Below are 24,346 nucleotides of genomic sequence, written 5' to 3'. Positions count from 1 at the left end.
TACACCCCATCACAGCACTTTTGCGAAAAAACAAACGCTTCTTGTGCACCGAAGAGGCTGAAAAGGCCTTCCAAGAGCTGAAAGCGAAATTCACATCAGCACCTGTCTTAAAGCATCCACGCCCTGAGCTTCCATACATAGTAGAAACTGATGCATCCAGTTTAGCCATGGGAGCTGTCCTGTCCCAGAAGGATCCCGAAACCGTTCAACTTCACCCAGTAACGTTTTGGTCCAGAAAGTTCTCAGCACCTGAGTTAAACTATGCGATTACCGATAAAGAGCTATTAGCTATCAAATCCGCCTTTAAGGCTTGGGGGCACTACCTTCTTGGTGCCAGGCATACCATTACCATAATCACTGATCACTGGAACCTGCAGTATTTAAAAACAGCCAAAGCCCAATCATCGCGACAACTTCGATGGGCATTGTACTTTGCCGAATTCGATTTCGTGATCACTTATCAACCAGGCCGCAAAAATGGCAAAGCAGATGCCTTATCCCGAATAGGGATGGGAGAAGCATATGCAAACCCGGAACCGGTGCCAATAATTCCCGAGCAAAGAATTCTTGGCATAACTACTCTACAGACACTAGAAGATATTCATTCAAAAATCCAACAACTCTTCGATCCAGCAACCCTGCAGGACTGGGTAAAGAAAGGCCCGGACTACTCAGTCGTCAATGACCTATCTTACTATCAAGGACGACTATTTCTACCACACAAGGAAATACAAGAACTAGTCATCTCCAATTACCATGACACCCTGATGGAAGGGCACCCAGGTATCGCAAAAACTGAAGCGAAAATTAACAGACAGTTCTGGTGGCCCACTTGGCGAAAAGACTTAAAGTCATTTGTGATGTCTTGTGGTATTTGCGCACAAAACAAAAGCCAGAAGAAAAAAACCTGCTGGCCTTTTACAACCTTTGGATATTCCACCTACACCATGGCACACCTTGTCTTTAGACTTTATTACAGATCTACCTCCATGTAATGGATTTAACACCATCCTAGTTATTGTGGATCTTTTTTCCAAGATGGCCCACTTTATTCCTTTAAAAGGATTACCTTCCGCTTCAATTTTAGCCAAGGAGTTCCTCGAAAACATTGTTTGAATACACAGAGTTCCTTTCGTATTGGTTTCTGACCGAGGCAGTCAATTCATTTCACAATTTTGGAAGAAATGTTGTCAATTGGCGCAAATTGACGTGAGGTTATCAACCAGTCACCATCCCCAGACCGATGGTCAGACGGAGAGGACCAACCAGACCCTTGAACAGTACCTACGTTGCATGCTGCACCAGACCGAAAGCAATTGGAAGGATATTTTATGGATTTCCGAATATGCATACAATAACTCAGTACATTCTGGAACCGGACAAAGCCCCTTCTATACCATATACGGACATCACCCTCGAACCTCAGAACTCGATTCGCCTCAGCACTTAGAAATGCCTGCAGTTAGTAATTTACACTCTACTATTACACAAGCCTTTAAGGAGGCAACAGAACATTTGAAACAAGCAAAGGAGAAATATAAGAAAAATGCTGATCAACATAGAAGCGATGCTCCACGATATCAGATTGGGGATCAAGTTTGGCTGGCTACAAAACACATACCTCTAAAAGGAACTCAGACTTTTAATCCTAGGTATTTGGGACCTTACACTATTAAGGCCCGTATCAACCCGGTGGCCGTCAAGTTGGAATTACCCTCTAATATGCGGATCCATCCTGTCTTTCATGTTTCACTTCTGAAACCAGTTCAACCCGGGACAAGACTTGCCAAACCACCTGACCCCATCCTAATAAATGGAGAACCTGAATTCGAGGTAAAGAATATCCTGGACTCTAAGTTGGTTAAATCAAGACTTTTTTATTTAATCGACTGGAAAGGTTACAGACCACAGGAAAGGTCATGGGAGCCTAGTGACCACGTTCATGCACCTCGGTTGGTGAAGAAATTCCATCGGAACTTCCCAGACAAACCAGGGCCGAGGGGAAGAACAACTTTAGGAGGGGTCTTGGGGGGGGGGGTGCTGTCATGATGCCTACCCCCGGGCATCCGGATCAAGCCCATCAGCCCCGGGAGCAGGCATCCAGACATTTACAAAAACCCCAGCAGCCCCAGCTAGGGGCTGTCTGGGTTCAGTCCTGGCGCCGTAGGAACCAGGCTAATAATAAAAATCAGTCCTGGCGCCATAGGCGCCAGGTTCATAGACATTACTTACCTCATGCAGACCATGCTGCAAATATATCCAAGCCAATGTGAGTAAGAACGAAACCCAGAAATTCAACTTCGGTGACCTGAAAAAAACACTTTTCCATTTTTGCATATAAATGATTTTCCCGGAGCTTGGAGAGAACTGAACGGACGTGCTTGATGTGATCCTGTTTTGAAGTTGAGTACACTAAGATATCATCTGTGTATACTAGGGCGCAGATATCTATTAACTCTCTCAAAACGTAATTCATAAAATACTGAAACGCTGCAGGGGCGTTGCATAACCCAAAGGGCATGACTTGGTATTCGAACAAACCATACTTGGTGCGGAAAGCAGTCTTCCACTCGTCTCCGCTTCTGACTCGCACCAGGTGGTATGCTCCTCGAAGGTCCAGTTTTGTGTAAATTTGGGCATCTTTGACCTGGTCCAGCATTTCAGGGATGAGGGGCAAGGGGTAACGGTTCTTTACAGTGATCTGGTTTAATGCGCGGTAGTCGATACAGGTTCTCAGGTCCCCTTCTTTTTTCGGTACGAAGAACAAAGGACTGGCTGCTGTGGACTTGGATGGGCGGATGAATCCATTAGCGAGGTACTGGTCTAGATAAGCCTTCAAATGAAGGTTTTTGGGTTCTGTGAGAGCATAGATCCTGCCACAAGGGACCTGCGCACCCGGTACAAGGTCGATCTGGCAGTCATAGGGCCTGTGCGGAGGCAGGGTGTTTGCTTGGTCCTTCTGGAATACATCCTGGAAATCTTGGTATTCTTCAGGCAAAGTATTAGTCACTCCCAAAGCTGCCACTTCTGGAGTCGTAGAGATACTGAAAGCAGGTTTGTGTCCTTGGTAATAGCAGGCTGGAGAGCAGTTGCTGGGAAAGGTTAACTTTCTTGCCCGCCCGTCAATCATAGGTTGTGAGCAACTAACCATGGCATCCCTAGTATGAGCCGGAATTGAGGTGCCTTGATGAGATCGAACGAAATGAGTTCTCGGTGTCTGTCCTGGCACAGCAAGGTTAATTCGGCTGTGGGCTGAGTTACGGCTCCGGAAGCTATTTCAGTCCCATCCACTGTGGTTACCTTATCTGTAGTCGGCTTGGAACATAGGGGAAGCCCCATCTCTGCAGCTAGGTCCTGATCCATATAATTCCCAACAGCTCTGCTGTTGATATATGCTTCAATGGCATGCATTCTTGACGATTGTTGGTTATTAATCAAGATTACCGGAATTGCACAGTGTGAGGTCGGTGGCTTCTTTACCTCACTCGACAAACTGACCTCTACGTTTGCCGAGCTGGGCAGTTTCCCGACTGACTCTCTTCCTCTTTTTCCGTGGCTCCAACGATCTTCCTCTGAGGTTTCACTGGGCAGTCCCTCAGGAAATGCCCGGACTTCCCGCAGTATAGACATAGTTGTTGTTGTCTCCTTTTATCTCGTTCTTGTTTTGTTAGAGGGGGGTCGTACCCCTCTAATTTGCATGGGTTCCACAGTATTCTCTTGTAGTCGAGGTACATTGTCTCTAGGCCGAGCGTACCTAGGCCGAGGGTCCATCTTTGAACGGTCTGCTTTTCGGTCTTGCAACCGGTGATCCAGTTGCACAACCAGGTCTATGAATTCAGAACAATCTCTGGGAGGGTCAACCACTTGAGCTAGAACGTCCTTTAATTCACCTCGTAAGCCCCGATGAAACAATGTGGTGCTTTTGTTCTCAGGCCACCTAGCTTCAGCAACCAGTCGGTTGAAAGTAGCAATGTACGTTAACAAATCCTGATTTCCCTGTCGGAGGGAAAGGAGTTCATTGTCCACAGCTTGTTCACGGGTATGGCGAGCAAAGAGTTTATCCATTTCCCTCTGAAAGTCTCCAAAATTATGTAATAAAGGGTCATCATGGTACACCAACGGTACCGACCAATCTGCGGCAGTGCCACTTAAGTATGATAAAACAAAGGCTACCCAGGCTTGGTCATTTGGGAATGCTCCAGGCCTGCAAAGAAAATGAAGGCGACACTGATTTATGAAGGCTGCGTATTTACGTGGATCTCCAGAAAACCTCTCCGGGGGTGCCAAAGGAACTGTACCTGGTAACACGACTTGTACCCGAGTAGAGACTGTGGATGACATACTAGGATTTTGCATTGGTGGGTTGTTTCCAGGTAGAGGTGTCTGACCCGCATGGGATTGCAAGACTTGCCTGCTAATATCTTCGGTACACTCTTTAGTCACCAACAAGTCTCTCCGAAGAGCTTTAGTCTCCTGTCTGGCAGAGTGAACCTCTGCACGAAGTTCTCCCAATAAGTGGGCCAATTGTTCTAATTCTGATGTTTCCATGGCGCCCAGGTGGATAGATTTGGTAGACTTCGCGTTCTGTTACGCTCACCTGGTATCCACGAGGACGCCACCCAGCTGCCGGAACCCTGGTGCCCTTCTCGGTCGCTCCCGGGTATTATCAGTGGGGACTTCTTTCTGGAAAACAGGTGGGCAATGTTCAAAATTGAGCAACTGGGGAAATAACCACCCAACACCCGGTATGCCCGCAGCGCCTCCCCGGGCCTTTCCTCACCTTGTTTTGGGCTTTGGCGAGCTCTCGTCCTGCCTTCTTGGCAGGAGCGCGTTGTCCTCTGTGGGCGATTGCAATCGAGTTACTTCACTGATGCTGCCCCTTTGAGTCTCTCAGGTAGGTCTTATTACTGTTATTCTGTAAGACTTTCTTTGAACTAATGATGTCTTTTCTCTCCCAGTAGGTGCGGGGGAGGCACCAGATCCACAGCCCTATCCAAGGAAGCGCAGGATCTGTGGCACTGGGCTGTTGCCCACGGGATGTTCCTGGTACCCCTCCATCTGGCATGAATAAAGAACACCATTGCCGACTCACTCAGCAGGGAGCTGCGCTCCTGCCACAAGTGGGAGCTACGGCAGGATCAAGTGGATCTCCTGTTCCGACGATGGGGAAATCCCCAGATCGATCTATTCGCAAAGGCGACGAAGACCAAGTGCCAGAGGTTCGCGAGCAGGTTGCCCCAGCCGGGGAGCATGGGTGACGCATTCTCATTCCCCTGGGATGGCCTGTTCCTCTATGCGTTCCCGCCTTTGCTGCTGCGTCTCATCAGTCAACTCAGACGGTCCCGGTGCAGGATGATACTCGTCGCACTTGTGTGGCCGAGGCAGATCTGGTTCCCGGACCTTCTGGACATGTCAGCGCCCCCCCGGTCAAACTACCGACGGACACTGATCTTCTCGCCAGGGAAGGAGGCGCCATCCTCCATCACGACCCAGGATTGCTGAACCTGCAGGTCTGGCTCCTGCAGCACTTGAGCTCAGAGGGTACGATATCCCGGCGGACTGCAAGGCGGTGCTTGCAAAGGCCAGGGCGTCCTCGACTCTCAAGTGCTATGGACACAAATGGAAGAGGTTCTCTGTCTGGTGCTGTGCACAGAAGATTAACCCTCTGCGGATTATGGCCCCTCAAGTGCTGCCATACTTGCTGTTGCTGGCCAAGGCGGGGCTGGCGCACGCCTCCATCAAAATCAAAATCCATCTGGCGGCGATCTCCCGCTACACCAGAACTCTGGGGCAGTCATCTCTGTGGTCTCATCACCTGGTGAAGGAGTTCATGAAAGGACTGTTCCGATCGTTCCCGCCGGTGAAGGCTCCAGCCCCGGCGTGGGAGCTCAACGTGGTGCTGACCAGGCTCATGGGGCCGTCATTCGAGCCCCTACATTCGGCACCGTTGAAGTTCCTATCGTGGAAGACAGCGTTTCTTGTGGCCATCACCTCCGCACGACGAGCGGGAGAGATTCAGGCCCTCTCCTGTAAACCTCCATATCTGACATTCCACGAGATGAGGGTAGTGCTGAGAATGCACCTCTCATTCATGCCCAAGGTGCCGTCCGACTTCCATCTCAATGAGCCCTTGGTGTTACCTGTTTTCTTCCCGTCACCTTCATCGCCGGCTGAGAGGACTTTGCACTCACTGGATGTGGGTAGAGCGCTGAAGTTCTACAGGGACCGCACGAAGAGTTTTCGGAAGACATCACAGCTGTTTGTGAACTTTGGACCTGTGGACCAAGGGAAGACCCTCTCAAAGGCTTCCATTTCCAGGAGGCTCTCCGGCTGCATCATGCAGTGTCACCGGTTGGCAAACTGACCGTTGCCCGGCGGTCTGAGAGCCCATTCAACCAGAGCGATCGCTGCTACCACGGCGTTCCTGTCTGGTGTGCCCCTGCTGGACATCTGCAGGGCTGCAACGTGGAGGTCGACACACACCTTCACGAGATTCTACTGCGTCGACCGGGATTCCAGGGAGGAGTCCAGAGTCGGCCAGGCAGTGCTGCGCAACCTGTTTGCTTGAAGGGGAGCCTAGTGAGGAGGTAAGAGATGCTTAATGCTGAGTTGTTGAAATGCTTAATGTTGAGCCGTGCCACCTCCCATGGTTGTGCATGTGTGCACTGCTATGTATTGTTGTATTCATGAGCATGTGAATCCATGCCAGACCCCATGCTGGAGAAGGAACAAATTACTTACCTGTAACTGTTGTTCTCCAGCATGGGTTCTGGCATGGATTCACATGCGAACCCTCCCTCCAACTCCTCTGCGGCTCTTCTCTTGGTCCTACTGCCACTTTACGTGCTACCAAATCTGAAGATGGCTGCCAGAGGAGGTGCTTAGGTAGAGGGCAGTCCTTGGCTGAGGGCAGTATGACCCAAAGACCAGTGATTGGTTAGTAGTAGAAAGACAGTTCAGAAACGAAACTGAAACTGATTTTTTCTTTACCGAGGATTCCCAGCCTGATGACCGGGAATATTCATGAGCATGTGAATCCATGCCAGACCCTTGCTGGAGAACAACAGTTACAGGTAAGTAACTTGTTCCATCTCGCCAAAGTACAGCAAGCTTTAAAATGGTTGTTGGAGTCTCTCCCGGGTGTTTTAGCTAACCACTGAGACTTTACCATCCTCACTTGGAATTGCAGAGGCTTCACCCATTTGCTGAGCACGAAGGGCTCTGCTAAGGTTTTGACCAAACATAGTTGCATTTGCTTGCAAGAAACTTGGGCTATGGACCCTTTTGGTATTAGATGGGTTTGTTGTGTATCAAACATATGCAATAAGGGGAGAAAGAGGTCGCCCTTTTGGGGGTCTACTTGTTGGGGTTATAAACTCATTGACTCCAGACGAGTCAACTGCAATCAAGAGAACAACCTTATTGCTGTTGAGGTGGAATTTGGGCGGGAGGTTAGCCCAGAAAGATTCCTCCTTGTTAATGTGTACAATCCACCTGGAGCAGTAATGAGGGAGCAAATCCAAGAGGCATTGCAGGAGTTAATGATATCTTGGTCGATAAAGCCTGGGAACTCAGCAGTAGTAGCCTTGGGGGATTTTAATTGTCATATGACAGGTTCGGGAAGTTATTCTCTGAATCCCAAGTTAAAGGACAAATGTGCAATGATTCACACTAAAAAAGATGTGGAGGGGCAAGGATGGTTGCGTTTATGTGACTGTTGGGAACTTGAAATGATCAACGGCCGCACCCCTAGTGACTGTCCGGGTAAAAAGACATGATCTTATGGTGTTGCATTTAGTACATTGGATTATATATTTATGTGCCCCAACATGCTACATCAAGTTGCTGACATAGAAGTGATTCTGAATAATTGGAGTGATCATGCGATCCTCCGGTGTATCTTTAACAAATCCGCGGGGCACCTCCTCACAATGTAATATTGGCACAATAAATGTCAATAATGCTGGGACTGGAATAAGTTGGTCGGATAAAAATATAAGACTGGCCACTGAATCCTTAATATCTGAGGACATTTGAACCCTCCTGATTTTTATGCCATGCCCATTAATGCAATCGAAAACTGGGTCTCGGCTTTCTCCGGTAAACATGCTACATATACTAGGGGGCCAATGATAAGAGTGAAAGGTAATCTGCCGCCATTTAATAAAGAGATTAGAGACGCTAAGGGGGGCCTAAGAGCTGATCTTCGTAGAATTAAGGTGAAGAACCTACCTATGCCACAATAGGGTGTTTTGGTTAGGAAAACAAAAAATAGATACAGGTCCACTATTAAGAACATCAAAAAGGCTGAAAGTAATTGTGCTCATCAGCGATTAGTTCAAACCATTTGCTCTAAAAAATTTCAAAGTATTTGGGCACTTTTAAGCAAGTCTAGGGGGGAAAATAAAGGTCAACTAGTTAATCCAATAAGCGTAGATGTATGGGATAAGTTCTTGGAAGAACGTAACTCTGCATCTGTGGATCCAGTCCATTAAGAAAAGCCCCGCCATATCGTCCTTTTGATGTTTCACAGGGGGCAATATTGGGCAAAATTAAAGAGCTAAAATCCTCAAGAGCCCCAGGACCTAACGGGCTAGCCAATGTTGTTATTAAGAACTATCTTGAGTTTTGGCCCAGCCTATTATTCATTCTGTTTGAGAAGATCTTGGACCATGGAACAATTCCCCATTCCTGGCAGACTGCAATCCTTATCCCTATTTTTAAAAAGGGAATTCGATTAGATCCCAACAATTATAGACTATTGTCTAAGTTAGATGCTACAGGAAAATTATTTGCATCTTTATTGCTTAGTGAAATGCAGAAAGTGTGGACAATGCCAGCATTTTGTGTACATTTCAGAGTGGGCTTAGGCGGGAATACTCTACGACTCACAACCTTGCTGTGATGGATATCTTACGCACTAGAGCGCTTACTAAGGGGTAGCATCCGCTCTATGCACTGTATATTAACTTCAAGGCGGCGTTCGATTCCATCCCTAGAGTTCGGTTGTGGTCAAAATTAGAAATTATTGGGTGCCCAAAGGCACTCTTATATTACCTCAGACTCTTCTAGCATAATACCACGGTTAGGCTTAAACTAGATCATGAAGGACACTTGACTGAATGGTCCAGCAGAATAGGGGGGTTAAACAAGGTTGTGTCACTGCACCATTAGTCTATAACTTATATGTCCATGACATACCAGTGGCAATAGAGGCCGTTAACAACTGTCCCCCCAAAATTGGAGAATCCCCTTGTGCTGTGTTAGCCTATGCCGATGACTTGGTTTTGTTAGATAATACCATAAGTGGACTTAGAAGATCAGCAACAGCACTATGGGATTATGCTAATAAAGGTTTGACCATCAACCTAGAGAAAACCAAAGTTATAAGATATACCTATAAAAGAGTCAGCCATGTCAACCTCATGGTGGGTAATATAAACATTGAATACACCCCGTCCTATCACTATGTGGAGGTCGAATTTATAATGGTCATATTTAAATCTTTTCCCAGCCAAAAGACTTAGGCGATTTATTATTCTACTCAGAATGGAACAACTACCTACTAGGATGATCTTGGGGAGCAGAGCAAACATTCCCACAGAAGATCGAATTTGCCGTCTCTGTAACAAGGCGGAAACCCTGGAGACAGCCAGACATTTATTAACTAAATGTCATATCATGGCCAAAACAATACAGTCGCTATTGGGCAAATATGTTAATAATTTAGAAACCATTGGTGAATTGTCTTTTTGGCAATATTGTACGAACTCGTGGAATATGAGCTTATTAGTTGCCCTCTATAATATATGGATAAAGATAGAATCCAGATAGGGTCCTTTGCTATGAAATCTTGATAAAGTAGCAATAACACTTCCCTAGATAGCTGATAATCGGCTTGGGTATGGGAGAACACTAGAGTTGATATTTACATCCAGCGTAGGCGTTCCATTGGAGAACAGAGCTAGTTAATACATTAGCATTCTAGCCTCATTAAGTGATTGTGGTAACTTTCGCACTCATATTTAGTTCTAGTGTGTTTTGTAAACTTGGATAGGTATCATTTTATTTCTTTTTAACATTTTTTGTGATGTTTCTTTTTGGATTGATATTGAAAAGTTATTATTGATATTTGAGTATTTTAGGATATGATGTATATATAGACACTGTGGGCCTCATTACGATTTTGGAGTCAGCCATGCCCGTAATAAGGGCATCGCTGCCTCCAATATCATGTCCCGGGTTGGGTTCCCTGAATGGGGAAATACCGGGCCATTCCAACTTTGGAGGGCCCGGTATTTCCTCCTCCAGGGAACCCAGACCCGGTCCATCCCCATTAAAGCCCCCATAGGGCTCAATGGGAATAGGGAGGGAGCTAACAACGGGCTTGTTAATAACGAGCCTGTTGTTAGCTCCCGGGTCACCTCGCCGGACCCGCTATGGACGTCTGGTAAAACCAGACGTCCATAGCGGGTCCCGCGAGGGAACCTCGTAATAGGGCGGAATGGGATTAACGGTGCCGGCACCATTACCGGCGCCGTTAATCCCATTCCGCCCATCTTGTAATGAAGCCCTGTATGTTTCTTTTGTATTCTGTTTGCGTGTCTGTTATGTGTAAAGTTTAAGTTACATAGACGAAATCACATTAAATAAATTATAATTTTTCCCACTCTTACATGGGTTTTGCTGTGTGATTTACATTTTTTGTGTTCACTGTGGAGTGTCACCTACTCCAGAAGTATCATCTGTTTACTATGTGTCACACAGCACCTTTAGTGCAGTGACACAGGGTTGTCTTTTTCAGGCTTCCCACTTTAAACTCATTTTTTTTGGGACTGACTACTGTCTCCCAGAAACTGTAAAGTAGCCATTGACTTTATTAGTCTTTTTAAATTCACAGACCCAGTACAAACTATCTTCCATAGAGTACTGGAAAGGGTTAATAGTTATCCCTTTTTGTCTGTTTCTAATGGAACATTATTTATTTCCCCTTTCTTTAAGATTTGGCTGGTGGCAGTGGTATCTACCATTTCTTTCCTACCGCAGACTATGAAAATAGCCTTGGTACTGTTTTAGGCTATGTTAATAGCCTCGAACTTTAAATCCGATGGACCCCTTTTAACTTTATTTGGTTCCGGCTGGGTTTATTCGCCATTTCTTTTTTGTAAAGGTCTTTCTCGTGTTTTACCCTGCGTGCCAAACCAGGTTTGGTTCCTTTGTTCACCGTCCTTTGGCGGGCTTCTGCACAGAAGCCCTCCTTAGGTGCCTGAGTGTCGTGTCTGGGTGGACAGGATGTGAGGGAGGGGTGTTAGGCCCCCTGCACAGTGTCTCCTTGGAGACCCAAGTCGCACTCTTGTTTGATTGGCTAGGTGACTGTCCTGCCAGGACAACCACCCTGCTGTGTGATTGACAGCCTGGTTTTGTGAATGGTCGAAAACTGCATAAAAAGCAGGTCTCTGGGACTTGGAAGGCAGAGTCGCCACTGGATCGAGAGAACCGAAGAGAAGCTGAAGGAAGAGGATTACTGCAACTACTGAACCTCCCGGTGAAGCCCTGCTGCGGGTCCGAATCTCCTAAACTTCGACGACAGAGAAGATCTGCAAGGAATCTTCTTACCCTGAGCTGGTGGGACCAACCAGTTCGCCAAACTCCAAGCAAGGCCTCCCTCCCCTGGTCTAATTTGCTGTGCACCGCTGCAGTGAACCAGATAGCCAGGAGGACCAGACCCTGTCTGGGTTTTAAGGAGCACACCTTTTATTTGTTGCTTTGCTCTGCTGCTGGTTCCTTCCCTGGGCAGTGCAGAGCCCTCCAGTGTTCCTCCTTCTTGTCAGTCTGACAGTTGCTTCAGGAACCGTGAGCCAGCAGGACCTGTCAGGAACTTCTGCCTCAGCTACAGCATTCTTCTTCTACTAAGGTACTGTTCAAATCCAGTCGTTTGTGCCGTCCGATCGCGGTGAAAGTGTTTGAAATCTTTTGCTAATCCGAGGGCTTGTCCTTCTCTACTCTTTTAAATAACTTTTCTCCCAACCAACTTCGTTTCGAACTCTTGGCAAAGATTTAACCGCAAACTACTCTGAACTGTGTCATCCTCTGCAAAGACTCTGAACCATTAACATTGGCCCAGACCTATTGATTTGAATCCTAGTTGTAGTAAGCCTTTTCTAGATTGCCCTGCCTACTTACTTGTTGGTGCTGCTTGACTTTGAATAACCTTGTCTTTCCCTCCCTTTTTAAATTGCTGGAGTGCCATTTTGCTCACACCTCATTTTGAGCTTAACTTGTCCAGAATTCATTGGGTGGTATGTAGTATATTAAGATTGTGATTTTTTTCTGCTGCTTTAAATAAGTGAACTGTTTTATAACTGATGGTGTAAATAAATGTATATTCTTTTACTCAGAAACCTTGAGTCAGTGATTGTTTGGACCATAGCAATTGCTGTCCTTTGTGTAACTTCTGATACTGCTCACTTTACTCTTGAGATAAGTCTGTGTGCTTAGCCATCGCTACCACTTTACTGTGTAGTACAGGCTTGTACCAAAGGTGAATTTGTACTTGCACTTGTAGTCTTAATTGTGTGTGGTGTTCCCAAAGGGTACTGCACATGATTCTGCCTAACAATAGACCATCACAACCTACAGTGCCTAATGCATAGTCAGCATGCCAACTTCACTGGGCTCCCTTCTTTGGAGAGTTAATTTTGTCATTACCTTCCGCCAAGGAACACGCAATGGAAAGGGGGATTCACTTTTGCAATTAGTTTGTACAAAAGAAGAGGAGGAATTGACCTGGGAGGATAGCTCAGGGGCAACCCGCTCGCCTTGGAAACAAGACGACGCGGAGCAACACAGGTTAGATCCCCGGGTCTGCGCTTAGAAACCTCTGGGTATTAAGCATGTTATAAATAACCAATTACAATTACAACAAGCCTGCGCTCCACCAGAACCACCCCTATCATGCCTGCAACAAGATTGTAGGAGCCACTGACACGAGACCAGATGAGCTCACACAATTACAAGGCAGAGTCCAGGGTTCACTGACGACTTACAAGTCTGGGTAGCCGCAAATCCTAACAGTAGCATTCGTGACGGCCTGCCCATCAACACAGTCAGGTTTACATCCCCAGTCGACCATTACAGGACCAGGTCATTCAAAGCTACAACAATACCCTTCTAGAAGGCCATCCGGGTATCACCAAGACCCTTGATAAAATACAGCAACAAAAAAGCCCCAAGGACTCTTTCAGCCCTTGCTTGTGACACCAACACTACAGTGAGTCACTTCCCTGGGGAATCGGGCACAGTTCACAGACGGTGGGAGGCTGTCATGGTTCACAACTGTTTACCTCCTCTCTGAATTCCAAGGGGCAAACATCCAACAACATCCAAGTAGCATCCAGAGAAAGTGCTATCTTTTGCCTACACATCCCCATCCCTTTCACCCTTACTGCGCCAGTGCACCTTTAGAGTGCCTGTCTTGGTTGGAGTGTGAAGTGGTGCGGGTTAGTCATGAGGCGTTCCAGGATGTCCCTACAAGACTCACAGGTAAGCCTGTAAATACGGCGGGATACCACCAAATGAATTAACGTTACCGGCACTTGGTCTGCCGGAATTACCTGCAGATTCCAAGTGCCAGTAAATCTATGTTCATCTCCATTCCATGGGGGGATTGCTGGTATCTCAGCTGTTTTGTGCCGGTGGGGTACCTGACTTACCTCCAGCTGTTGGATGGAGGTAAATCATACCCCCCACCGGCAAACTTGGTGTATGCTGGTGCGTTAACGTGCTGTTAAATGGTATTACCAGCACGCTAATACCGCACCGTCATACTCCTTATTAGGCCTTAGTCTACTTCGGATTATTAGTACTATCTTGCAAAGTTTTTTTCATTGTGTGGAATGCAACCAAATGAAATCTTTTTAACAAGTAGCATATATTGTCACATAGCCATACAATATATGAGGAAGTGATACAGAATGTAAATGTTGTGCTATTTATGTACCATTTCATACCAGAAATAAGGCTGTTTCTAAGTGCTCCTAATTTTGGTGGATATGTGCTGAGGAACAGGGGCATGTAGTAATTTGCAGAGGATCACAAAATGCAGTAAGGGGGAAAACAGAGAGTACAACCTAGGTGTACACAATCTGACATTGTTCTGTTATTGACTTGACCATAACCTTCCAGGTAGCATCTCCTTAACTAAAATGTTATGCCTGAAATGAAATGTTCATATTGGATTATTCCACCACATTCTGTCTTTTCACTTATGCTTTGCATTGCATTTCCCTTGTAGGTTTATGAACATTAATGAAGTTAAAAAGTGCTGGGAAGATAAAGGGATATTTGTTTATCTACGACGTAAAGTTGAAAATTGGGTGTACAGTTCAGTAAAAGAGGAAACAGTAAAACCACCACAGTAAGTTTCCACGATATATCATGGCGTAGGTGTGTTCTGGTGGCCCTTAGGTTTATAGATAAACAGAAAGGCAGGTGTCCCTAAACCTAGAAACAGGTAGGAGTAAATGTGAACAACAGAAGAAGATACTGGGTATTATTTATCAAATAAGCTTTTATTTGATGTTCCTTTTTTCCTTATAGACAGTAAATCGTACACTTATTTCAGAAAACAAAAACCGGTTCTAAATCCAATGGACATCCAACCATTAGCAAAAGAAGACTCAAACATCAGGACACACTTCTAATGTATCAGGAAACACTTCTTTTTTTAAAAAAAAAATGTTTTATTGCATTTTATGAATGATACAAACACAAAATAGTGGGACTAGAACCGTGTCCCTTTCCCCTCCCTCCTTCCCCTTTCCCTCCCCTCCCCTTCACCGGCTGCTCAAAGTTTATCACCGAGTTGAAAAGTCCTTATCCTTGTCTCTCATGTGAACATGTCTAATATTCTGATTTTGTGTGGACACCATTGTTGCATATAGTCACTTTGTAGCTGCTCTAGCACCGGCCCCCACTCTGTACAGAGGTTTTGTCGGTCCCCCCCCGATGTTATATGTTATCCGCTCCATTGCTATGAATTGCCATACCCTCTGCAGCCATTCTAGCGTCCCTGGCGGTGACTTCTGTTTCCACCTGTGGGCTATTGTTACCCAAGTGGCAACGAGGAGACCCATGAAGTTCCTCTTTTGTGTCTTTGTTAACGTCCTGTGTTTGGGGTCCCACATAACACACATCCATACCTCTTCTTTCAATAGTTCTGTCCATTTAAACATCTCCTGCATTTGTGTTTTTCCCTCTGTCCAGAAGTCTTGCAGCTTCGGGCATTCCCACCAGATATGTCTCCATGTGCCCACTGTCTCGCAGTCCCGCCAACATTTGTTTTGTTTTGTGCTGTACATTCTATGAAGTCTTTCTGGCGTATAGTGCCATTGGATCAATATCTTCGTCCAAGCTTCTCTCTGTTGAATCGCTCGTGTCCATTTTGGGATTATTTGCCAGACATATTCCCATTGTGTTTTCGTGATTTCCTTCCCCAGAGTTGTCTCCCATCTCTTTATATATTGCCATTTAGTGTCTTCCGTCTGGGCATTTATGAATTTATATAGTGTTGACACAAATCTTTTGTCTCCTGGCTGTGACATAATATAGGACTCGAATGGGGTTAGGTCTCGTTGCCGCGTACATCATTCTTGGGGTGGAGAGCCAATGATGAAGTTGTTCATATTTGTATCTATCTTTTTCGGTCAGGCCAAATAGAGTGTTGCAATCCGCGAATGTTCTGATCTGTTGGTTTTCAAACATGTCCCCCACCTTTATGCATTCGGCGTCTATCCATTTTCTGAATTTTTCTTTCTCTAAGCCTGGTTTGAATTCCGGGTTCTCAAATAGCGGCATGAAGGGTGCGGGAGTATTGTTAGAGTTTCTTTTTTTGTCGCCTTGTTCCATATTTCCAACGGTGTTTGCATGATTTCACTTATTCTGAGATTTTGGTGTCTATGTTCGGGGCTGGTCCACAACAGTTGTTGTAGGCTTTTCCTTGCCACTGCCCTATCTTGTGCTTCCCATATCTTCTCTGACTCTCTGGGGATCCATTCCCTCAGGACCCACAGTTGTGCTGCCTCGTAGTATTTCCTAAAGTGTGGGAGCGCCATTCCTCCCGCTTGCTTAGGGGCCGTTAGTGCTATGTTGGAGATTCTTGGGGTTTTGTTCTGCCAGATGTATTTGTTTATCATTTTGGTTAGCGCTTTGAAGAACGTGGGTGGGATTTTTATGGGGAGTGCCTGGAAGTAGTACAACAGCCTGGGCAGTATTGTCATTTTTATCACTGTTATTCTGCCCCCCCATGAGCTTGACAATGGGTTCCAGCTGTCCAAGTCCTTTCTCACCTGTGTTATCAGATTCGGGAAGTTTCCTGCATATAGATCTTGTATTGTATTGGTGAGTGTGACCCCCAGGTATCTGATCTTTCCTTCCACCATACAGAGTTGTAGCTCCCCTGCTCGCTTCTGTATTTCCTGTTTGCCAGCACCATTAGCTCTGATTTTTGTCTTTTTATCTTTAGGCCCGAGACATGGCTGAAGTTTTCTATCGTTTGTATGATTGGAGGTAGACAGTTTTCCGGCTCTGCAAGGGCGATCAGCATGTCGTCTCCATATGCTGCTATTTTGTGGGTCGAGCCGCCCATCGTTATACCTTTGATTTCGGGCGAGTTCTTTATTTTCATCAACAGTGGTTCCAGGAACATTGCATATAAAATTCGGGAGAGAGGGCAGCCCTGTTTTGTACCTCTTTCAATTCTAATTGTGTCTGAAAGTTCCCCGTTCACTGAAATACAGGCTGTTGATGAGTTATAGTTGGCACGTATCATATTAATATAGGTTTCTCCTAAGCCGAATTTTTTCAGTGTTCGGAAGAGCATGGACCACTCTACTCGGTCAAATGCTTTTTCCGCGTCTATTGCCAGTAGGGCTGCAGGGGTGTTGGTGAACCCCACTTTCTCTATCAGGTGGGCAATTCTTCTGATGTTGTCGTGCATTGTTCTGTTTGGGATAAATCCTGACTGGTCCTGGTGAATTAGTTTGGGAAGCAGTGGCGTGAGCCTGTTGGCAAGTATTTTTGTATAAAGTTTGGCGTCCAGGTTAATTAAGGCAATGGGGTGGTAGGAAGCAGGATCTTCCGGGTTTTTTCCTTTCTTATGGAATACCAGAATCTTCGCCTCGTTCATTGTAGTTGTGATGTTGGCTGAGTTTTTAAAAGTGTTGAAGAGCTCTGTGAGAAATGGACTTATGGATTCTGGGTAAGTTTTATAGAAAATCGCTGTAAAGCCGTCTGGTCCCGGGGCCTTGTTTTTAGGTAGGTCTCTGATCGCCTTCGTAATCTCCTCTATCATAATTTGAGCATTGAGTGTTGACTGGTCTTCTGGTGTGATTGTCGGGAATTTTATGTCTTGTAGATAGTTTATCTGCTCTGTCGTTGTTGGTTTGTCCGACGCATACAGTTTTTGGTAGTAGCCTCTAAATATTTCTTTTATGTCTTTTGATTGTGTGCTCACTTGGTCTTTGTTATCTTTCAAGGCTTTTACAGTTTGTCTTTGTTGTCTGCCCTTCAATTGTCTCGCCAGTAGTTTGTCTGCTTTATTGGCTTTCATGGCGTACCAATGTTTCAGGTGTAGTAAGTGGTTTTCAGCCCATTTGGTCCAGATTGCCTCCAGTTGGCCTTGTATATGTCTGTAGGCTCTTTTTAGCTTCAGGGAATGCTTGATTGTCATTTCCTCCCTTATCTTCGCTAAGTTTTTTTCCAGTTCTTCTTCCCATTTGAAAGATTGTCTATCCTTTTGTGCTTTTAGAGCTATCAGGTGGCCCCTCATTACCGCTTTGAAGGCGTCCCATATTGTGGCCTTCTCTGTTTCTGGGGTGTTGTTTTGGACAAAATATTCTTCAATGTGGCCTCTGATTGATTCCTGCATCACTGTGTCTTGTATGACTTCTCTCGGCAGTGTCCATCTCCAGAGTCCGGATTGTTTGCGGATGGCAGGTATCGACATATAGATGGGGGCATGATCCAAGATTGATATGGGGCCCGTCTCTACTTCCTGTATTTCCCCGAGGAGGCTCACCGAGGCCCATATCTAGTCGATTCGGGAGCTCGTATCATGCACGTGGGAATGTTATGTGTATCCCGGTATCAGGCCTCTTATTTTCCGCCAGACGTCTTCTAGTGCTAGCTTGTGCATGGTATTCTTTAGAGATTGGGACGGTGTGCCTTGGTGAGATTGGTTTGTGTGCGATCTGTCTTCACTTGGTGTCCAGGCCATGTTGAAGTCCCCGGCCAAGATCATCTCTTCTTTTGTGAACTGTTCTAATTTGTTCAGGGCGTCTTTCATGAATTGGTCTTGGCCCGTATTAGGAGTGTATACCGTGGCGAGTGTTAAATGTCTGTTCTCGATTCGAATTTTTGCTGCTACGAATCTCCCTTGCTTATCCTCTAGGGTATCTCGAATTTGAACGTTGAGGGTGTCCGCAAAAGCTATCAGAACCCCTTTTGCTTTCGTTTCCCCGTCGTTGGCATGGAGGATCCGACTATATCCTTTCAACCGTATTTTCCCTTTGTCCTTTTTCTGTATGTGTGTCTCTTGTAGCATTATTATGTCGTATTTCCCCTGCCGTAGTTGATATTCTACTTTCTTCCTTTTGACTGGGGAGTTTAGACCTCTGATATTATGAGTAAGGATTTTCAGCCCCATCCTGTTGTGTGTTTCCCTGTATTTGTTGGTTCTTTTTCAGTTTGTTTCCGGTAGACTTTGGTTGCTTGCCGGTGAATTCCCTTCGCCTTTTGCTGATTTTGCTTACTGTCCCTCTGGGCCATTCCCTTCCCCACCTTTTGCACCCCAACTGTAGTCCCCCCCTCCCCCTCCCTTTCCCTTATAACAATCCTGAGGAGGGCTCTGGGCCTTATGCTCGCTTGGGCGTGGTGCCCTCCGCGCCATGCCCTCTCACACTCAGGAGTAACTATGTCATGAGGAGTCCTAAACCTCACTAAAGGTCTCTTGGATTTCCTGTGTGTTCCCAGCTCGCCGCCGCTGAGAATGTACCTTGTGGTCGCCTCTTGGTATCTTAGTTCTCTGTAGGATTTCTGGTGGTCGCTGTACTTTGTCCGCCTGGAGGATTGTGACCTTTATTTTTGTCTAGGCTGTTCCGTGGGGCATTTTGTTCCTCCCTTTACTGAGGTCCAGCCCCTTGGGGCTCTCCTTCCCGGGGTTGGATCTCTATTGTTGGCCTGAGGATCTTCTTTCTCTTGTAGATTCATAATCTGCTCCACTTCCTCGACCATGGTAATCCTTTGTTGCTTCCCTTCCCATGTGAATAAAAGACAAAACGGGAATATCCATTTGTAACACATTTGTTTTGCCGTCAATTCTTTTGTTATGTGTGCCATCTCCCTGCGCTTTTGGAGGGTTGATTGTGCTAAGTCTTGGTAGAGTTGTATTGCGGTTCCATTCATCCTGAAATGGTACATCGCTCGGGCTTTCCGCAGAATCTGTTCTTTTTGAGGATACAATGCCATTGCGATCAGGACGTCACGTAAGCGAGCTCTGGGGGTACCGTTGCAGCGTGGACCCACCCTGTGTATCCTATCTATCTGGATTCCCGTTTCAGCCTCTTCTTCTAGGATGTCTCGAAAAACTTGTTGGACTGCTTGTTTGAGGTCCTTGTCTTCGATCTGATTTTCCAAATCCTCGCATTGGGCTTCCAATTCTTGTGATAGTCTTACCAGCCTCTCTTGCACTTCCGCATTTTGTTGTGTTTCTTCATCTATGTTCGGTACTGTTTTTTCCAAGATGTCCGTTCTTTCCTCTAGATTCCCCATCTCTATTTTCAGCTCTTGGACCGCCTGTTTCATTTCTCCTTTCATGGTCTCAAATTGGGAGTGCATGGAGGTCATGAATTCTTTGAACCATTCTTTCATGTCTTCTTTAGTGGTCATGTCTGTGTTGTTCTCTTCCTCTTGGGTTCTTTCGCCTTTCTCGTTCTGCGTGGTTATTTTTGGACTCATCATGTTAGATCCCCAGAGGCGCTCCAGGTTTTGCTCTTGTTTTTGCTTGGTGGCCGTAGCTTGAGCTTGCCTGCCCCTGGATTTGGGCATGTGTGCTTACACGGTACTGGCTTGGATCGAGGGTTGGGTGGTTCCTCGTAATGTGGGAGTAGGCCTCTTACTGGTATGTGTGGGAATGACTTTTTGCCCATCTCCTGTGTCCCCTCCTGGAAGAGGGTTTTGTTGCGCCTTGTTGGGAGGATCTGGTCGGAGCCGTCTGGATCATCTGGGGATGATGGTGAAATGCTTCTTCCCCCCTTTCTATGGTCCTTTCTCTGTTGCTTGATCTTGTACCCCTGCCCTCTTATCCATGTTGGGGGTGGTGGCCTTCATCCACGTTGCTTCGCGGTTCTGTATCTTTTCGGAGTCTGTGGGTGGATTGCCCCTTGTTTTTATGGCCTGGGCCTCCCTGCACCCCCTCTTAGCGGGTGCCTTGCCTTTGGTTTTGCTCTGAGGTGGGGGGGAGCTGGGATTCTCTTCGGGTTCACTGCGGCCTTCCCCCGCGTTGTTGCGCGTTTCTGTGCCTGCCGGCGCCCAGGAGTATGTTGCTCCTTGTAGTTGCACTGTGCCTCCCCGTACCCCTTCTCAGCGGGTGCCTGTCTCTGGCTTCTTTGGTGAGTGTTGGGGGGGGCCTCGCACCCCCTGGGGGTCTCTGTGGCCTTCCCTGCCTTGTAAGCTGCGAGTGTCATTCCCTTTTTTGTTGTAGGCCCCTCCCGCGCCTTCTCCTCGCCTCTCTTGCCCCAACTGGGCTTTCGTTTGGAAGGTCTTGGCGATCCGCTGGGCTTCTCTCCCCACGCAGGCGTTGGCGCTCTGCTGGGCTTTATCCCCCGTGTTCTTGCTCGGGCCGTCACTCCTCCTGGCGCTTATCCGCGAAGGCCGGTCTCGCCTTCCTCTGCTGACTGTGACCCGTCTCCTTGTTGGCTGCTTCTGGGGGTGCTGGGGTGGGGGCCCATCTCTGATCCTCTGCTTCGGGGGTCCCCGTGGCCGACTAACTTGATCCGCAACTGCCGCTGCGTGTGCCTCGGGTTCTGATTTACGTCTCTTCTCCTTTCCGGTGCCTGGGCGTCTCCTCGGTCTTGGCCGGGGGTCTGGCTCTCCGCTTCAGCTTCCCGTCGGAAGGGATCCCGGCTTCTCTGTTCGGCTTCTCCTGTGTTCGCTCGGTCTGCCCGGGTTCCGCTGCTGTGGATCCGGCCTCCATGTAGTGTCTCTGCTTCACCGTCTGGGCTCTCCGGGCGCTGCACTGCTCTTTGAGAGGCGCTTCGCGGTTGCTGTGACGGGGGGCTCCGTGAGAGCCGTCACTTTCTGGCCGCCTCCTCTACTCCGAGCTTGGACCACCAGGTTCCGCTCTCATCTGGGGCCACTTTAGTGCATTATTGTTGTGCTTGTTGATGCGGCCGCGAGCTGGCAGACGGAGCTCCTCTCACACACGTCTGCTCAGCTCGGCTGCCATTTTGGAATTCCAGGAAACACTTCTAATGCAAAAAGTACAAATCATGTATTCAGTCGTACCAATCACACCATCAATCACTCATTCACACTCAATACTAAAATTACACAAAACGGATACATCATTTTCCATGTAATATTTCATGAATACACTTCTTTTGGTCCAGAAGTCATGGTACCCAAGAACATTTTCTAGGACCCTGTAGTTAGTCAGTACCAATCGGTTTCGACATATAAGGATTTCACAACGTCGTCATCAGGGGAGTAAACACACTAAAAAATGAAAAAAATATTAAGACAGCCATCCATAAGTGCATTGTTCATTGTGTCTGCATACTAAAAAGCTCTATTTACAAAAACTATACCTAACAATTAGTGGTATGGGTGTTAAAAAGAAGGGCTTATGGGGAGACAGGGAAACTTGCCTTCCCACAGTCAACAGTTTACCATTGCAAGTAAAAAGGTATGTATCCTCAACGCTGGAAAGGAGAGAGGGGGAAAGGGGAGAACAAACCCCACCCCAGTGTTAGTCGCCACATCGACCCTGGAACACCACCCAAGTGCTCAGACAGGGTGGCCAGGGAAAAAAAAAGATTATTAGAGAGAATTCCGGTCACTGGAGTCTAAAGATGGATTTTCACCTCAGTGCACGGATGCAAAAGGAAAAGGTGACGAAAGAGGTACACATGGACCATCATCGCATCAAATAATAAGGGATTCTTTACCTATTATGAAGCAGTTGTCCAAGGTGGATGGATGTATGCAACCCAGAAGGCAAAGGATGCACCAACTAAATATGTTCGCTCCAGATTGTTCAAGAATGTAGCCTCTGTGCAAGACAGATTGGAAGTGTCCCGGACTAGTGAAAGTAAAGGAGATAAAAGGTGGTTGTCATTGCAGTCAATTTGTGAAAAGTGGCAATTACTGATGGAAAGGTGTTGCCAATAACGGGGCATGGAGTCTCCCTAGGGGCTTACCAATTTAGGGGTCGATTCATGGAATTAATGTGCGCTGAAAATTCCTGCGCAGAGGTGCCAAAACGTGCGAATCGCAGTAAAAGTGCGAAAAACGCAGGGAAACCAGCGCACATCGATTCATGGAAGTCAGTGCGCGAGAAAAACATTGGATGTGCACTAAAAATGTGCGCCGCGCACGCCGGCGCACAGGTCATCCAACAGCGTGCGCCACGGCCACTGCGAAATCGCACATAGCGCGGCGCACATCAGAAAAGTAGGCGTAACACGGGGCGTAACACTCGGAATGGGGAACAACGCGTGAAAATATGGGCGTCACAGGGGAAGTACAGAAGGCAAGTGCGCGGAACGCCCACACGCTCGCCTACAACCCGTATTCATGGAATCGAATAGGGCAAACCAGCGCACGGTCAAAGAGGCGCACAGGGCCAAACAAGTACGCCACAAGAAAGCAGGCGGTAGCGCCCCTGCGCCTGAAAAAAATGTGCGCCAAAATGTGCGCTAACAAAAAGCACCCATATACAGCCATGAGGAATGGGCCATACAGTGGCCCTCTAGGACAAATGAGGTGCAAAGGGGTACCGATAAACACGGACACCCGCTGTGTGAAAAACAGCATGTGTTCCTGGGTGCGCGGGAAGTTTCACACGCGATTGGCCTGGGTACGTGTACTTCGGAGTGCGCGGGAAGTTCCACACGCGATTAGCCTGGGTACGTGTACTACGGGGTGCGCGGGAAGTTCCACACGCGATTAGCCTGGGTACGTGTACTACGGGGTGCGCGGGAAGTTCCACACGCGATTGGCCTGGGTACGTGTACTCCGGGGTGCGCGGGAAGTTCCACACGCGATTGGCCTGGGTACGTGTACTTCGGGGTGTGCGGGAAGTTCCACACGCGATTGTCCTGGGTACGTGTACTTCGGGATGCGCGTGAAGTTCCACACGCGATTGTCCTGGGTACATGTACTTCGGGTGCGCGGGAAGTTCCACACGCGATTGGCCTGGGTACGTGTATTCCGAGGTGCGCGGGAAGATTCACACGCGATTTCAGCAGGGTACGTGTATTTCGGTGGTGCCGGGGAATGCTACACCTGATTTGGCCATGTGGGTCCTCCCAGGTGTTCCCTCTACACCCTCCACGGCCCCTGCAGGCAACCCACACCACAGGGGACTACCCTGCACCCCTGCTCATGTCCCACAGGCAACCCATCCACCATGGCCATGCCCACCAGCCAACCCACATGTCACCTTGCACTACTGATCACCAACACATGTCTCCCAGCACCCCCACCCCCCAGCAGTGCAAGGGCACCCTCCACCAGGCCCCAAACATGTCTACCACCACCCCCACCCCCCATCAGTGCAGGGGCAGCCTCCACCAGGCCCCCACTCATGTCTCCCACCACCCCCACCCCCCAGCAGTGCAGGGGCAGCCTCCACCAGGCCCCCACTCATGTCTACCAACACCCCCACCCCCCAGCAGTGCAGGGGCACCCTCCACCAGGCCCCCACTCATGTCCCCCTGCACCCCTACCCCCCAGCAGTGCAGGGGCAGCCTCCACCAGGCCCCCACTCATGCCCAACTCATGTCTCCCTGCACCCCCACCCCCCAGCCACCAGGGGCAGCCTCCACCAGGCCCCCACTCATGTCTCCCACAACCCCCACCCCCCAGCCACCAGGGGCACCCTCCACCAGGCCCCCACTCATGTCTACCATCACCCCAACCCCCAGCCACCAGGGGCACCCTCCACCAGGCCCCCCTCATGTCTCCCACCACCCCCACCCCCCAGCAGTGCAGGGGCAGCTTCCACCAGGCCCCCACTCATGTCCCCCTGCGCCCCCACCCCCCAGCAGTGCAGGGGCAGCCTCCACCA

At 47.9% G+C, this 24,346-nt stretch overlaps 1 protein-coding gene across 1 annotated transcript in view; it reads left to right on the top strand.

Annotated features, from left to right (window-relative positions):
- The window catches only part of LOC138505085 (sperm-specific sodium:proton exchanger-like), a 3,031,181-nt gene that overhangs the window by 2,354,430 nt on the left and 652,405 nt on the right, over positions 1 to 24,346 (top strand). The window contains exon 14 of the mRNA XM_069625402.1: positions 14,294 to 14,416. Within this exon, the coding sequence (XP_069481503.1) occupies positions 14,294 to 14,416 (123 nt within the window). The remainder of the gene's footprint in view (positions 1 to 14,293; positions 14,417 to 24,346) is intronic.

Source organism: Ambystoma mexicanum, chromosome 11, assembly GCF_040938575.1.
Source record: "Ambystoma mexicanum isolate Mex_15411 chromosome 11, UKY_AmexF1_1, whole genome shotgun sequence".
In the NCBI taxonomy this organism is placed as follows: domain Eukaryota; kingdom Metazoa; phylum Chordata; class Amphibia; order Caudata; family Ambystomatidae; genus Ambystoma; species Ambystoma mexicanum.
This window is presented reverse-complemented; position numbering and strand designations above follow the sequence as displayed.